This window comes from Pistacia vera, unplaced genomic scaffold, assembly GCF_008641045.1.
Source record: "Pistacia vera cultivar Batoury unplaced genomic scaffold, PisVer_v2 Contig180, whole genome shotgun sequence".
NCBI classification, from domain to species: Eukaryota; Viridiplantae; Streptophyta; class Magnoliopsida; order Sapindales; family Anacardiaceae; genus Pistacia; species Pistacia vera.
In genome coordinates, this window is record NW_022195899.1 from 974812 (window position 1) to 991381 (window position 16570).

Genomic DNA, 16570 nt, shown 5'->3' on the forward strand with positions numbered 1-16570 from the left:
ATTATTAATGAAATATTCTTATATATAACTGTACTTACTAAACTCAAGTTTATGGAGTAGACTTGTGTCTCCGATCCTTTCAATTAGATTTAATTGAATTATAAATGAGTTGTGCTAGCTTATTCTTATAGTGTACTTGTCTGAGGCAATCTCTGTTTTAATAACTGGACCAGACCGGCCAATCGGACCGAGACCCGACAACTTCTTCGGTCCAGTTTAAGTCTTAGGAAGGTTTTTATAATATTTCATAATTATAAGGGTTAATATAATTTTATAAGGGTGATTTGAAGATATGTCAAAAGTTTAGAGAATAATTAATAATTTTTTGGGGCATTTTTAAATAAATAAAAATTTTAAGGATTATTTTAAACTTTTTTAGGGAATTTTTTGTAATATATTAAAATTTAAGGGATTAATATATAATTTTTTAAAAATACGCTGACATCATTAAACCCATGACCCAAGCAGCAAAACAGGTTACCCTCCGGTCAGGTTTTAAAACAATGGAGGCAACTATATCATCTAAAGCTGTTGGCCGAAGTAAAAACATTAGAAATGAACGATAAATGGCGAAATTAGTATCCATGTTTTGGCACTAATAAAAGAAACAGATGAGGGTGATTAGATGATTTAACATAGGACAAATCAACTATTCTCAAGGTTTGAGCATTCACATGTAACTAGATTCTGTTTAGAAGTCCTGAAAAAAGACAGTTGATTCATTCCAAATTGTGAGGGGTAAAGAGCAAGCTATTCCACTTCAGCCAAATAATCGTCAATTTCACCTGGGGTTAGTACCCTGCAAAGACAAAAGAAATTTATTTTACCATACACAAACATCGGAAGCTGGGAATCATTAAACACCTATACTTGAAATTCCGAAATTGCGATATCAGTTAGGTTAGTATTAAAAATAACTAGACAAAACCAAACTTACCGGAATTTTTTGTCTGCACCAATAATTCCAATCTCAATGTTTTTACTAGAAATTTGTCCTTCAAATCTGCACAAATATTAAAAAAAATGTTATTGGGCAACTAGATAAACTGAAGTAAACTTGAAGGAATTACAGCTGGTCCTATGAAATTAGATTTTGGGTCTCTAGACCTTCATATTCATTTGAACATCTAGAAGTGGGGAAGTAGATATATAGTGTGATCTGTAGCTGTTTAAGTGTATAGTGATTGATGGGAACCTCAGAGTAAGAAGAATAGGAGAAGCAAAAGAAACTTAGGAAGAAACCCAATATTATCAATCAATTCATATTCTAGTCTATAAACAATAATAAACTATCTATTTATAATGGTCAAAAAAAATTATATAGTAAATAAAAATACCGAATTAGTCCAAACAGATGATAAATTAAATCCTAACAGAACACGAAAACAAAACAAACTAGGTTGTCCTACATTAGTGATCTCATTTTTTATTCTGTATTCTTGAGCGGTGGACTGCAACTTCATGTTTCTTGTATAAACATCTGGTTTTGGGGTTAATTTGTCTTTGTCTTTATAAACTACAAATACACAATTCTACTTACAATGAAGTATTCGCCACCATAAAAAAGATATTCCCAAGTTGTTCCACACATATGGATTCTTTATGGCCAAGAATATCTAAGAAAAATAATAACTAAAAAAAAAAAAAAGGTGGACAAAAAGGTTTAGTCATGTACCCCTCCTTCAGTGTCAGAATGGCAGTATGCACAGCATCGTCAAGCTCCATATCATCAGTGTATCTAAAGGAAACATTAACATAGTTAATGCACACAGTTAAGGCAAAAAACAAAGTTACTCAAAAAGAAGGGAAACTGGGAAGTAAAATGTAAATAGATGAAATGTCACTGCAAATATTCAATACAAACTAAACAATGCATCAATATATCAAATTAAGGTAACACAACTACCAGCCTTTACAAGTTAAAAGCACAAATAAAACTAGTATAATTTAGGAACTCCAGAAAAAATTCTGTACCAATTTGAAGAAATTAAATAACTAGAGTGACAATTCTAATCAAACTAAACTAAGTCAAATCACAATTCTATTGGGCCACCAGTCTAAGGCGTTACAGGTTTGACAAAAATTTGATCCTAGACCTTTTCCTTCATTAAAAGAAATCTAACCGAGTAAGTTATCCCCTTAGTGACATTAAAACAAAATCACAGAAATTTCTATTTAATCAGAAAATAACAAATGCAAATGAGGAAGAGTTATGACTTAATTAGTACAGAACTTCAGTGGCAACCAGATGCCAGTGCAAATACCTCTTCTCAAGAAATGTTTTTGCATTTGAGACATTCTTCCCCATTGCTGAAGCCTTCCATGAGAAGTAGGAACCAGATGGGTCCACCTACCAAAATTTAAAAAACAATAATTAACTTTTGCATGGTTAAAAATTGTGCCAATCATATAAATGTCAAAAGATTCGTCAAAATGACAAGTAGGGCCTTGCTCAGAATTTTATATGTTGCAATGTTAATAAAGCTATAGAAAGAAAAACAAACAGATAAGTTCCACTCAATTATGAATACTAACAGACCTTGTTACCTAATACTCCCAATATAATCACAAGCACTTCAAATCAGCTATCATTGAGAGAAGCATTATAACAATTTCTGCAGTGTGAATGTTACCGATAATTGAAAGAATGCCAATATGTAAAGTATCAAATTATTTTTTGAAAATCAGGTAGAAAGAATATTTTTATGCTAGAAAACACCAGAGCACCCAAACCATTCTAGATACAAGCAGAAATAGATCAAAATGGATGCCAAGAACAATTAAAACATAATATTCTTATAAAACAATTAATGTCATACACGCCAGCATACAATTTCCAGGGCATACACCTGTAAACTTGTTGGCATATCACATAAAATATTCTAGTTACTCAAGATAGCAACAGAAAACATTAATAACTTCATATAATACAAATTAAAGAAAGAGATACCTGGTATAGTTGCGGACCCTTGTCATCAAACCCAGCAACCAGCAAAGACACTCCAAAAGGTCTCACTCCTCTACCAGAAATAGGATAGAAATAAGATATTGAACTTTGTATATACGAAATAAAATGGTTTCTTATCAATAGTTCTCCCTCGTTAATTCTTTCAAAAAAAATAAGAAGAAAAAAAGAAAGTCAATATTAATATTAATTAAACATAAAAACACCGGTGCATAAAAGTTATGCTACTCTATGAACATTGGTTTCACATTAAATCCCAAAAATTACCTAGCATTGTAATCCTTTAACTTATGCATCTCACATTCATTATAACTCAAAAAAAGAGTGAAACACATTTAAAGTTTTTACTAACTGATATGCAGATTACCCGGATTGAGTGAACTCCTGCATAACAGTTGCAGTTTCCCTCACAAGTTGTGTGACAGGGATTGGTTCCTACAAATAAAAAAAAAAAGTCATGCATTTGAGTAATTGTATAGGCATCAAAAGGGTTCTACATAATAGCCATAAAATTTTCTCTCTGCTGAATCAAAGAAATTCCCAAATTATGCAAGCATGATCATAACTTAATGCAAAAAATAAAAAACAAAAATTCATATTACAAATTCATGTGGTAATAGGATTGTGCAAAAGAAAGCAAAAGGGTGAAAAAATATGAATAAGAGATTGACCTTATATAATCTATGATACTGTTCTGCTTGCTTTCTACTTTTTCGGACCAAAACCCGGAAATCAGGACCCATCCCACTGCAGCAGAAAAATACCAATTAGAGTTTATACTATAGTGTTAGTGAAAAGAATGGATACAGGAAACAGACAATATATTACTGGCAAAGCAACTATATTACAAGGTAAGGCAAATGAGTTAAGACATATGCTTGTGTATGAACCAAAACTGTAAAATATGTATATATACAACCATATGAATGTCCCACTTTAAGCATTGTTTAAAGCAAGTCCCATACCCATGCCAATGTACTGTGATAACCAACAAGTGACATTGAAATGCCTAATATGTTTTCTAGGTAGGCACACCATAAAATTATAACTGTTTCAAGTAACAGAAAAGGAATAGCTTGTTTTATCTTTCAAGAAGTAAAAGCATTCAAGATCTGTTGGTTACACTATCACACACACCAAAAGAAAAGACCTAAGGTTTAATTACATTGATGGCACACTTTGAGTTGAACCCACTTTCTGAAACTGACAGTATTATCAACTAGTATTTCAAGTTGGAATCATACTCGGTAACAGTACTCATATAAAACATGCATATGAATGAGCAGCCAACATCAAATTATCACAACTCATAGAGTTATTAGCAAAATAATGAGATAAATACGACAAAAACAGAAGTATTATCAGCATTCTAACTATTACTTGTACATATCACTTAAACCATAAAACAAAGGACTAACATAAACTCTCAACAGCAAAGAAAGTAAAAGCAAACCTGTAAACAACTCCAATGTTTGGGGTCAAAGACTGAATTTTCTGAACCTGAAACAAATGAAAATCAACTAATTGTTACCCACTAAATGACTACTCACATATTCAATACAACACACAAGCTATATTTTTACTTACAGAAGTTTCATCAACCAAAATCGAAGGCAGTTTCTTTTCGGTGGCAATAACAACGCCATTAGCGGCTGCAATATTAAATCAAAAACTCAAACGAAAGAAAGAAGAAAAGAACTTTTATAATATCATAAATTTAAATCAATTTAATACCTTTGATTCCTAGAGATGTTTGACCAGAACCAACGGCAGTCAACGCGTGTTCGATCTGAACTAGCTTTCCTGAAGGACTGTATGTTTGACAAACAAATCAATTAGTTAATAAATCAATTGAACTACATGAAATGTGAGAGTTGGTGAGTGAGGTTTAAACCTGAAAGTAGTGAGAGAAAATGAGTATTGACTATCGCCCATAGTGAGCTAGAGCTTCAACACAAAGAATCAATTGAGAGAAAGATTGATTTTCTCGGGAAAATTTAAGAGAAAACAATGAGTTTAAAGAAGAGCTCTTTAACTTTCTTGTTTGGGAAGAAGCTTTTATTGGGCTGGGTTTGGCTCGGATCTTCTGCCCATAAGCCCCATCACGAGTTTGCCCCGGCCCGAAAATAATTCTGAAAAAACCGTTTTTGAAATTTAACTTATATAAACCAATCACATTTTCATAATTTCTTTACTCAAAAATAAAAATTATATTTAAATCATATAACACATCGGTGTCATATAGCCCATCTTCAAATTTATTTCAATATTATCAAGTCAACATATCGGGAAAATCTTCATCAAGAATAACATATTATATATTTGTTTCACAAAAGGGGATAAATTTTAAATATCATTTTGCTTTTAAGATTGGTTTGAGGATCACGACTTTTGATCTAGTTAGCATGGTTTATATTATGAGCAATGTTAGTTTTACAAAGACACATATGAAGGGGTTATACAAAGACAATCCTCACCCTTGATTTTCATGATTTTTTTTTCTCTCTCTCTTTTTCCGTTTTTTCTTTGTCTTTTTCTTCTTGATGATGTCACTTTGTAGCTCTCTTTGTATGGGTCTTTGTGAGAATATCATTTTTCTTATATTTTATAAGTAGTATGTCCCAATTTTTTCAATAGCATCATGTCAATAAAGAGAATCTTTAGTAAGATTAGTATACCGCATTAATAGTACGCGTATTCAATAAATATTTTTACATATAAAAAGATTAAAGTTGAATCAATTTAACCTAAAGTTATGGCACCAAAATAGATTGGCAATACTATTATGATAACTAAAACTCTAAAAGTAATGATGTCAAAAATATACTCAATCATGTGATAACCGAAATAATTGATTATGTGTTTCTGATTCTAAGTACTAACTGAATTAAGATAATTATTTTCAACGTAATCATATTAATAATACTTCAACTTTCATTAATCACGTAGGAATATATATTTAAGTAGATGATTATGAAAGTGGGATGTTGTACTAGTTACTTACAAAGGTTAGTCAAAGTATACGTAAATTGACTCGGATACTTTGGTTCAACAAATATATATATATAACATAAATGTCCAATATATGTGTGGAATGAATCAAATCATCATCAAATTTTACACTTCCATTAGAAGGAGCTCATACATGTTCAAAGCTTCATGTAAATACTTCGCTCACATGAGAAGGTATCTATGTTAGTTTAATTTAACCCCTAGTTTTTCAATAATATTAACTTGAATAAGTAGAAATCGAATCATAAGCTCATACAGTGTGTTTGTTTTATTATTTTGAATAATATTTTTGAAAATGTTAAATTGAGTTATTATTACAAGATAAAATTTGAATTTAAAAATGTGTTTGGTAAGATTCTTTTAATCCCCTATATTTGTTAATTTAGTTAAACACCCCCTACAATAAAAGTTTTAAAATTAACAAAAACACCTCCACCCATCCATTAAATGCCGGTAGCCGGCTATCAAGAATATGTGGGTGGATAAGGGTGTTTTTGTTAATTTATAAATTTTTATTATTGGGGTGTTTAGTTAAATTAACAAACCTAAGAGGTTTAAAATAGTTGAATAAAATAGAATGAAAACAAATATTTATATTTTGGGTAGGATATGGATAAGATATGGTATAAATAATGCCCCAAGCACAGCCAATAATATCAATGCTCTTGTGGATAAACTACCCTAAAACTTACAAGATGTTGCAATCAATATTAGGAATGAAATTCTCCAAGATATTTTGGACCTTTGGTTTCATAAATATTAATTTACAAACTAATTAAATATAAATTATTACAATTAATCAAATAATAAAAAAAAAAGGTAATGAAATATGTGAAAGTGTTAAACAATCAATTTCCTCTATGTGATTTGACCTCTTATAAAGACAAAAATACTGAATCTTTTAGACAAAACACGTTGACCAAATAAGTCTAAACCACGCTCAAAGTCCCAAACTGTACAACACTGGGCCCATTCGGCCCATTATTTATTCTAATATTACTCCCCCAGAATCCGAAAACGTCGTTGCTCACCCCTCGATAAATTCTTTACATGCCTTTTTCACCAACTTCTCCTTCTCATGACATCTGTCTCCACCTCTCCTTCTGAGTCGTGACTCCACTATCTCTGCTTCATTTGCAACACGTGGCCATTTCTACTGTCACTCCCTCTTTCTTCCCTGCCTTCGAACCTTCATCGATCCTCTAACGCGCGCTGTGACTGGTCCATGACGGTGAATCTCTCATTACAGTCTCATTGTTCTTTGCAACTATATATTATTTATTGTTACCGAGATTTTAGTTGTTGAATCTGAGCGCTAGAGAAACGTAAGAGAGAAGTACTTCGTTTTTGTGTCTCCGTTCGGCTTACTCTTCTGTCGAACCACCGGTACTTCACTTGCAATATTCAATCACACTAAACAATGCATCATATATCAAATTAAGGTAACACAACTACCAGCCTTTACAAGTTAAAAGCACAAATAAAACTAGATATTTTTAGGAACTCCAGAAAAAATTCTATATCAATTTGAAGAAATTAAAATACTAGAGTGAACATTCTAATCAAACTAAACTATCAAATCACAATTCTATTGGGCCACCAGTCTAAGGCATTCAGGTTTGACAAAAATTTGATCCGAGACCTTTCCTTCATTGAAAGAAATCTAACCAGTAAGTTATCCCCTTAGTGACATTAAACAAATCACAGAAATTTCTATTTATCAGAAAATAACAAATGCAAATGAGAAGAGTTTATGACTTAATTAGTACAGAACTTCAGTGGCAACCAGATGCCAGTGCAAATACCTCTTCTCAAGAAATGTTTTTGCATTTGAGACATTCTTCCCCATTGCTGAAGCCTTCCATGAGAAGTAGGAACCGTGGGTCCACCTACCAAAATTTAAAAAACAATAATGACTTTTACATAGTAGAAATTGTGCCAATCATATAAATGTCAAAAGATTCGTCAAAATGACATAGGGCCTTGCTCAGAATTTTATATGTTGTGATGTTAATAAAGCTATGGAAAGAAAAACAAACAGATAAGTTACTCCAATTATGAATACTAACAGACCTTGTACCTAATACTCCCAATATAATCCAAGCACTTCAAATCGCTATCATTGAGAGAAGCATTACGATTTCTGCAGTGTGCATGTTACTGATAATTGAAAGAATGCCAATAGTAAAGTATCAATTATTTTTTGAAAATCAGGTAGAAAGAATATTTGTATGCTAGAAAACACCAGAGCACCCAACCATGCCGATCCAAGCAGAAATAGATCAAGATGGACGCCAAGAACAATTAAAACATAATATTCTTATAAAACAATTAATGTCATACACGCCAGCATACAATTTCCAGGGCATACACCTGTAAACTTGTTGGCATATCACATAAAATATTCTAGTCACCACAGATGGCAACAGCAACACTTATACTTCATATATACAAATTAAAGAAAGACATACCTGGTATAGTTGCGACCCTTGTCATCAAACCCAGCAACCAGCAAAGACACTCCAAAAGGTCTCACTCCTCTACCAAAATAGATAGAAATAAGATATTGAAATTTGTATATACGAAATAAAATGGTTTCTTATCAATAGTTCTCCCTCGTTAATTCTTTCAAAAAAAATAAGAAGAAAAAAAGAAAGTCAATATTAATATTAATTAAACAAAAACACCGGTGCATAAAAGTTATGCTACTCTATGAACATTGTTCACATTAAATCCCAAAAATTACCTAGCATTATAATCCTTTAACTTATCATCTCACTTTCATTATACTCATCAAAAAAGAGTAAACACATTTAAAGTTTTACTAACTGATATGTAGATTACCCGGATTGAGTGAACTCTGCATAACAGTTGCAGTTTCCCTCACAAGTTGTGTGACAGGGATTGGTTCCTACAAATAAAAAAAAAAGTCAGCATTTGAGTATTTGTATAGGTCAAAAGGTTCTACATAATACCATAAAATTTTATCTCCGCTGAATCAAAGAAATTCCCGAATTATGCAAGCATGATCATAACTTAATGCAAAAATAAAAAAACAAAATTCTATTACAAATTCATTGGTAATAGATTGTGCAAAAGAAAGCAAAAGGGTGAAAAAATATGAATAGAGATTGACCTTATATAATCTATGATACTGTTCTGCTTGCTTTCTACTTTTTCGGACCAAACCCGAAATCAGCCCCATCCCACTGCAGCAGAAAATTACCAATTAGAGTTATACTATAGAGTTAGTGAAAGAATGGATACAGGACAGACAATATTACTGGCAAAGCAACTATATTACAGGTAGGCAAATGAGTTAAGACATATGCTTGTGTAGAACCAAACTGTAAAATATGTATATATACAACCATAATGTCCCCCTTTAAGCATTGTTTAAAGCAAGTCCCATACCCATGCCAATGTACTGTGATAACCAACAAGTGACATTGAAATGCCTAATATGTTTTCTAGTAGGCACACCATAAATTATAACTGTTTCAGTAACAGAAAAGGAATAGCTTGTTTTATCTTTCAAGAAGTAAAGCATCCAAGATCTGTTGGTTACACTATCACACACCCCAAAAGAAAAGACCTAAGGTTTAATTCATTGATGGCACACTTGAGTTGAACCCACTTTCTGAAACTGACAGTATTATCAACTAGTATTTCAAGTTGGAATCATACTCGGTACAGTACTCATATAAAACATGCATATGAATGAGTCGCCAACATCAATTATCACAACTCATAGAGTTATTAGCAAAATAATGAGATAAATACGACAAAAACAGAAGTATTATCAGCATTCTAACTATTACTTGCACTATCACTTAAACCATAAAACAAAGGACTAACATAAACTCTCAACAGCAAAGAAAGTAAAAGCAAACCTGTAAACAACTCCAATGTTTGGGGTCAAAGACTGATTTTCTGAACCTATAACAAATGAAAATCAACTAATTGTTACCCACAATGACTACTCACATATTCATACAACACACAACGTATATTTACTTACGAAGTTTCATCAACCAAAATCGAAGCAGTTTCTTTTCGTGGCAATAACAACGCCATTAGCGGCTGCTATTAAATCAAAAACTCAAACGAAAGAAAGAAGAAAAGAACTTTTATAATATCATAAATTTAAATCAATTTAATACCTTTGATTCCTAGAGATTTTTGACCAGAACCACGGCGTCAACGCGTGTTCGATCTGAACAGCTTTCCTGAAGGACTGTTGTTTGACAAACAAATCAATTAGTTAATAAATCATTGACTCACTGAAATGTGAGAGTTGGTGAGTGAGGTTTAAACCTGAAAGTAGTGAGAGAAAATGGCTTATGCTCTGCATCTGAAATCACTCTTGCAGCTCCTCGGTTCTATCAATATACGATTCAGTGAGTTTCCAACAATCGACCTGAAAAAGCTCAATCACAAATTTACAATTAATATAAAGTTGCATCAGCATTGCTTAGTTCCCTAATGTGTCATAATCGTAGTTGTCACCATATGAAGTGAGGCTGGCTCTAATACAAGAAGCTATCACATGGAATCGAAAATCCAAAAACAGAACAAGCTATGAAGCAATGCCAAAAAGTAACCAGAAAATAGAGCGTGAAACAAAGAAGAAGTTAAACATTAAGCTTCTGCAGTGAAAAGAATTCCTAAATCTTAAAATGCTGTGAAATGTTTAAGAAAATAAAACCTTTTTTTTAGTAACCTCTGGAGCATTGATGTTCAAGTGATAAAGAACAAACAAAAAGCCATTCCTACACTTGATGACAAGGGCTTAATTTATAATGTCATTGAAACCAAATCCCATTTCCTAGAACAAAGTAAAAACGCCATAAACACAAAGAACATGTAAACTTTTAAAAGAGATAACAGAAACAATAATGAACCAAAAGAGAAGTAGAAAACGAAGATAAAGCAAGAAGAAGAAGATGAAGTAAGAGAAAGGATTAGAGATTTACATGAAGGAATAGAAGTTAGTGGGAAATGTTTAATGTCCAAGAAAAGAAGGTTCAGTTGAAAAATGAAGATAACGAACTCAAAAATATCTAACACTGACAGTTAGAAACTTTGCTTGGATGGGTAGTACTTTGGTACCGATTCCTTGCTAACCGTTGGATCAATGGGATTTTTTTTCTCCAAATGGGATGATTTTTTTTCCTTTAAACAGATTAGTATTTTCCAAATAAATATTTTTTTATGTGATTACAAATTTAATTCTTTTTGTAATTTTATGATTAAATCTTTCCTTTAAACAACAGATTAGTAATTTTTAGCGACAAAATTATGCATAAACTTATAAAATAAAACACTGGTTAACATTATTAATGAAATATTCTTATAGATAACCGTCCTTACTAAACTCAAGTTTATGACTAGACTTGTGTCTCCGATCCTTTCAATTAGATTTAATTGAATTATAAATGAGTTGTGCTAGCTTATTCTTATACTGTGCTTGTCTGAGGCAATACGACCTTTAACTATATCATCTAAAGCTGTTGGCTTAAGTAAAAACATTAGAAATGAACAATAAATGGCGAAATTAGTATTCCATGTTTTGGCACTAATAAAAGAAACGGATGAGGGTGATTAGATGATTTAAAATAGGACAAATCAACTATTCTCAAGGTTTGAGCATTCACATGTAACTAGATTCTGTTTAGAAGTCCTGAAAAAAGACAGTTGATTCATTCCAAATTGTGAGGGGTAAAGAGCAAGCTATTCCACTTCAGCCAAATAATCGTCAATTTCACCTGGGGTTAGTACCCTGCAAAGACGAAAGAAATTTATTTTACCATACACAAACATCGGAAGCTGGGAATCATTAAACACCTATACTTGAAATTCCGAAATTGCGATATCAGTTAGGTTAGTATTAAAAATAACTAGACAAAACCAAACTTACCGGAATTTTTTGTCTGCACCAATAATTCCAATCTCAATGTTTTTACTGGAAATTTGTCCTTCAAATCTGCACAAATATTAAAAAAAATGTTATTGGGCAACTAGATAAACTGAAGTAAACTTGAAGGAATTACAGCTGGTCCTATGAAATTAGATTTTGGGTCTCTAGACCTTCATATTCATTTGAACATCTAGAAGTGGGGAAGTAGATATATAGTGTGATCTGTAGCTGTTTAAGTGTATAGTGATTGATGGGAACCTCAGAGTAAGAAGAATAGGAGAAGCAAAAGAAACTTAGGAAGAAACCCAATATTATCAATCAATTCATATTCTAGTCTATAAACAATAATAAACTATCTATTTATAATGGTCAAAAAAAATTATATAGTAAATAAAAATACCGAATTAGTCCAAACAGATGATAAATTAAATCCTAACAGAACACGAAAACAAAACAAACTAGGTTGTCCTACATTAGTGATCTCATTTTTTATTCTGTATTCTTGAGCGGTGGACTGCAACTTCATGTTTCTTGTATAAACATCTGGTTTTGGGGTTAATTTGTCTTTGTCTTTATAAACTACAAATACACAATTCTACTTACAATGAAGTATTCGCCACCATAAAAAAGATATTCCCAAGTTGTTCCACACATATGGATTCTTTATGGCCAAGAATATCTAAGAATAATAATAACTAAAAAAAAAAAAAAAAAAAGGTGGACAAAAAGGTTTAGTCATGTACCCCTCCTTCAGTGTCAGAATGGCAGTATGCACAGCATCGTCAAGCTCCATATCATCAGTGTATCTAAAGGAAACATTAACATAGTTAATGCACACAGTTAAGGCAAAAACAAAGCTACTCAAAAAGAAGGGAAACTGGGAAGCAAAATGTAAATAGATGAAATGTCACTGCAAATATTCAATACACACTAAACAATGCATCAATATATCAAATTAAGGTAACACAACTACCAGCCTTTACAAGTTAAAAGCACAAATAAAACTAGTATATTTTAGGAACTCCAGAAAAAATTCTATATCAATTTGAAGAAATTAAATAACTAGAGTGACAATTCTAATCAAACTAAACTAAGTCAAATCACAATTCTATTGGGCCACCAGTCTAAGGCATTACAGGTTTGACAAAAATTTGATCCGAGACCTTTTCCTTCATTGAAAGAAATCTAACCAAGTAAGTTATCCCCTTAGTGACATTAAAACAAGATCACAGAAATTTCTATTTTATCAGAAAATAACAAATGCAAATGAGGAAGAGTTATGACTTAATTAGTACAGAACTTCAGTGGCAACCAGATGCCAGTGCAAATACCTCTTCTCAAGAAATGTTTTTGCATTTGAGACATTCTTCCCCATTGCTGAAGCCTTCCATGAGAAGTAGGAACCAGATGGGTCCACCTACCAAAATTTAAAAAACAATAATTAACTTTTGCATGGTTAAAAATTGTGCCAATCATATAAATGTCAAAAGATTCGTCAAAATGACAAGTAGGGCCTTGCTCAGAATTTTATATGTTGCAATGTTAATAAAGCTATAGAAAGAAAAACAAACAGATAAGTTCCACTCAATTATGAATACTAACAGACCTTGTTACCTAATACTCCCAATATAATCACAAGCACTTCAAATCAGCTATCATTGAGAGAAGCATTATAACAATTTCTGCAGTGTGAATGTTACCGATAATTGAAAGAATGCCAATATGTAAAGTATCAAATTATTTTTTGAAAATCAGGTAGAAAGAATATTTTTATGCTAGAAAACACCAGAGCACCCAAACCATTCTAGATACAAGCAGAAATAGATCAAAATGGATGCCAAGAACAATTAAAACATAATATTCTTATAAAACAATTAATGTCATACACGCCAGCATACAATTTCCAGGGCATACACCTGTAAACTTGTTGGCATATCACATAAAATATTCTAGTTACTCAAGATAGCAACAGAAAACATTAATAACTTCATATAATACAAATTAAAGAAAGAGATACCTGGTATAGTTGCGGACCCTTGTCATCAAACCCAGCAACCAGCAAAGACACTCCAAAAGGTCTCACTCCTCTACCAGAAATAGGATAGAAATAAGATATTGAACTTTGTATATACGAAATAAAATGGTTTCTTATCAATAGTTCTCCCTCGTTAATTCTTTCAAAAAAAATAAGAAGAAAAAAAGAAAGTCAATATTAATATTAATTAAACATAAAAACACCGGTGCATAAAAGTTATGCTACTCTATGAACATTGGTTTCACATTAAATCCCAAAAATTACCTAGCATTGTAATCCTTTAACTTATGCATCTCACATTCATTATAACTCAAAAAAAGAGTGAAACACATTTAAAGTTTTTACTAACTGATATGCAGATTACCCGGATTGAGTGAACTCCTGCATAACAGTTGCAGTTTCCCTCACAAGTTGTGTGACAGGGATTGGTTCCTACAAATAAAAAAAAAAAGTCATGCATTTGAGTAATTGTATAGGGATCAAAAGGGTTCTACATAATAGCCATAAAATTTTATCTCCGCTGAATCAAAGAAATTCCCGAATTATGCAAGCATGATCATAACTTAATGCAAAAAATAAAAAACAAAATTCATATTACAAATTCATGTGGTAATAGGATTGTGCAAAAGAAAGCAAAAGGGTGAAAAAATATGAATAAGAGATTGACCTTATATAATCTATGATACTGTTCTGCTTGCTTTCTACTTTTTCGGACCAAAACCCGGAAATCAGGACCCATCCCACTGCAGCAGAAAATTACCAATTAGAGTTTATACTATAGTGTTAGTGAAAAGAATGGATACAGGAAACAGACAATATATTACTGGCAAAGCAACTATATTACAAGGTAAGGCAAATGAGTTAAGACATATGCTTGTGTAGGAACCAAAACTGTAAAATATGTATATATACAACCATATGAATGTCCCACTTTAAGCATTGTTTAAAGCAAGTCCCATACCCATGCCAATGTACTGTGATAACCAACAAGTGACATTGAAATGCCTAATATGTTGTCTAGGTAGGCACACCATAAAATTGTAACTGTTTCAAGTAACAGAAAAGGAATAGCTTGTTTTATCTTTCAAGAAGTAAAAGCATTCAAGATCTGTTGGTTACACTATCACACACACCAAAAGAAAAGACCTAAGGTTTAATTACATTGATGGCACACTTTGAGTTGAACCCACTTTCTGAAACTGACAGTATTATCAACTAGTATTTCAAGTTGGAATCATACTCGGTAACAGTACTCATATAAAACATGCATATGAATGAGCAGCCAACATCAAATTATCACAACTCATAGAGTTATTAGCAAAATAATGAGATAAATACGACAAAAACAGAAGTATTATCAGCATTCTAACTATTACTTGTACATATCACTTAAACCATAAAACAAAGGACTAACATAAACTCTCAACAGCAAAGAAAGTAAAAGCAAACCTGTAAACAACTCCAATGTTTGGGGTCAAAGACTGAATTTTCTGAACCTGAAACAAATGAAAATCAACTAATTGTTACCCACTAAATGACTACTCACATATTCAATACAACACACAAGCTATATTTTTACTTACAGAAGTTTCATCAACCAAAATCGAAGGCAGTTTCTTTTCGGTGGCAATAACAACGCCATTAGCGGCTGCAATATTAAATCAAAAACTCAAACGAAAGAAAGAAGAAAAGAACTTTTATAATATCATAAATTTAAATCAATTTAATACCTTTGATTCCTAGAGATGTTTGACCAGAACCAACGGCAGTCAACGCGTGTTCGATCTGAACTAGCTTTCCTGAAGGACTGTATGTTTGACAAACAAATCAATTAGTTAATAAATCAATTGAACTACATGAAATGTGAGAGTTGGTGAGTGAGGTTTAAACCTGAAAGTAGTGAGAGAAAATGAGTATTGACTATCGCCCATAGTGAGCTAGAGCTTCAACACAAAGAATCAATTGAGAGAAAGATTGATTTTCTCGGGAAAATTTAAGAGAAAACAATGAGTTTAAAGAAGAGCTCTTTAACTTTCTTGTTTGGGAAGAAGCTTTTATTGGGCTGGGTTTGGCTCGGATCTTCTGCCCATAAGCCCCATCACGAGTTTGCCCCGGCCCGAAAATAATTCTGAAAAAACCGTTTTTGAAATTTAACTTATATAAACCAATCACATTTTCATAATTTCTTTACTCAAAAATAAAAATTATATTTAAATCATATAACACATCGGTGTCATATAGCCCATCTTCAAATTTATTTCAATATTATCAAGTCAACATATCGGGAAAATCTTCATCAAGAATAACATATTATATATTTGTTTCACAAAAGGGGATAAATTTTAAATATCATTTTGCTTTTAAGATTGGTTTGAGGATCACGACTTTTGATCTAGTTAGCATGGTTTATATTATGAGCAATGTTAGTTTTACAAAGACACATATGAAGGGGTTATACAAAGACAATCCTCACCCTTGATTTTCATGATTTTTTTTTCTCTCTCTCTTTTTCCGTTTTTTCTTTGTCTTTTTCTTCTTGATGATGTCACTTTGTAGCTCTCTTTGTATGGGTCTTTGTGAGAATATCATTTTTCTTATATTTTATAAGTAGTATGTCCCAATTTTTTCAATAGCATCA

General features: G+C 32.0%; 2 protein-coding genes and 1 pseudogene across 2 annotated transcripts; all 3 read right to left on the reverse strand.

Annotated features, from left to right (window-relative positions):
• Nucleotides 1–563: 563 nt before the first annotated feature.
• LOC116126573 (proteasome subunit alpha type-2-A-like) lies at nt 564–4988 on the reverse strand. Its single transcript, XM_031412251.1, has 11 exons — nt 4860–4988; nt 4700–4776; nt 4553–4617; nt 4419–4465; nt 3637–3712; nt 3333–3400; nt 2951–3020; nt 2265–2350; nt 1676–1738; nt 938–1003; nt 564–799 (listed from the first exon to the last, which is right to left on the reverse strand). Exons 1-11 carry the CDS (start codon nt 4898–4900, stop codon nt 751–753), a joined length of 708 nt encoding a protein of 235 aa, XP_031268111.1. The 5' UTR covers nt 4901–4988; the 3' UTR covers nt 564–750.
• Nucleotides 4989–7739: 2751 nt separating this feature from the next.
• LOC116126555 lies at nt 7740–10828 on the reverse strand (annotated as a pseudogene).
• Nucleotides 10829–11660: 832 nt separating this feature from the next.
• Nucleotides 11661–15951, reverse strand: LOC116126581 (proteasome subunit alpha type-2-A-like). The gene is made up of 11 exons (XM_031412255.1): nt 15823–15951; nt 15663–15739; nt 15516–15580; nt 15382–15428; nt 14600–14675; nt 14297–14364; nt 13915–13984; nt 13229–13314; nt 12641–12703; nt 11898–11963; nt 11661–11759 (listed from the first exon to the last, which is right to left on the reverse strand). The coding sequence occupies exons 1-11, from the start codon at nt 15861–15863 to the stop codon at nt 11711–11713; spliced, it is 708 nt and encodes a 235-aa protein (XP_031268115.1). The 5' UTR covers nt 15864–15951; the 3' UTR covers nt 11661–11710.
• Between the last annotated feature and the right edge of the window lie 619 nt (nt 15952–16570).

Bases quoted from the DNA above. Each gene is read 5' to 3' on its own strand.
- LOC116126573 (XM_031412251.1), bottom strand. From the start codon at position 4,900: ATGGGCGATAGTCAATACTCATTTTCTCTCACTACTTTCAG. The intron at 3,021-3,332 runs GTAATCTGCATA...TATTTCTGGTAG, and splicing joins CAGGAGTTCACTCAATCCGG to AGGAGTGAGACCTTTTGGAG. The intron at 1,739-2,264 runs GTATTTGCACTG...TGTTTCCTTTAG, and splicing joins AAAACATTTCTTGAGAAGAG to ATACACTGATGATATGGAGC.
- LOC116126581 (XM_031412255.1), bottom strand. From the start codon at position 15,863: ATGGGCGATAGTCAATACTCATTTTCTCTCACTACTTTCAG. The intron at 13,985-14,296 runs GTAATCTGCATA...TATTTCTGGTAG, and splicing joins CAGGAGTTCACTCAATCCGG to AGGAGTGAGACCTTTTGGAG. The intron at 13,315-13,914 runs GTATCTCTTTCT...AAATTTTGGTAG, and splicing joins AGGGTCCGCAACTATACCAG to GTGGACCCATCTGGTTCCTA.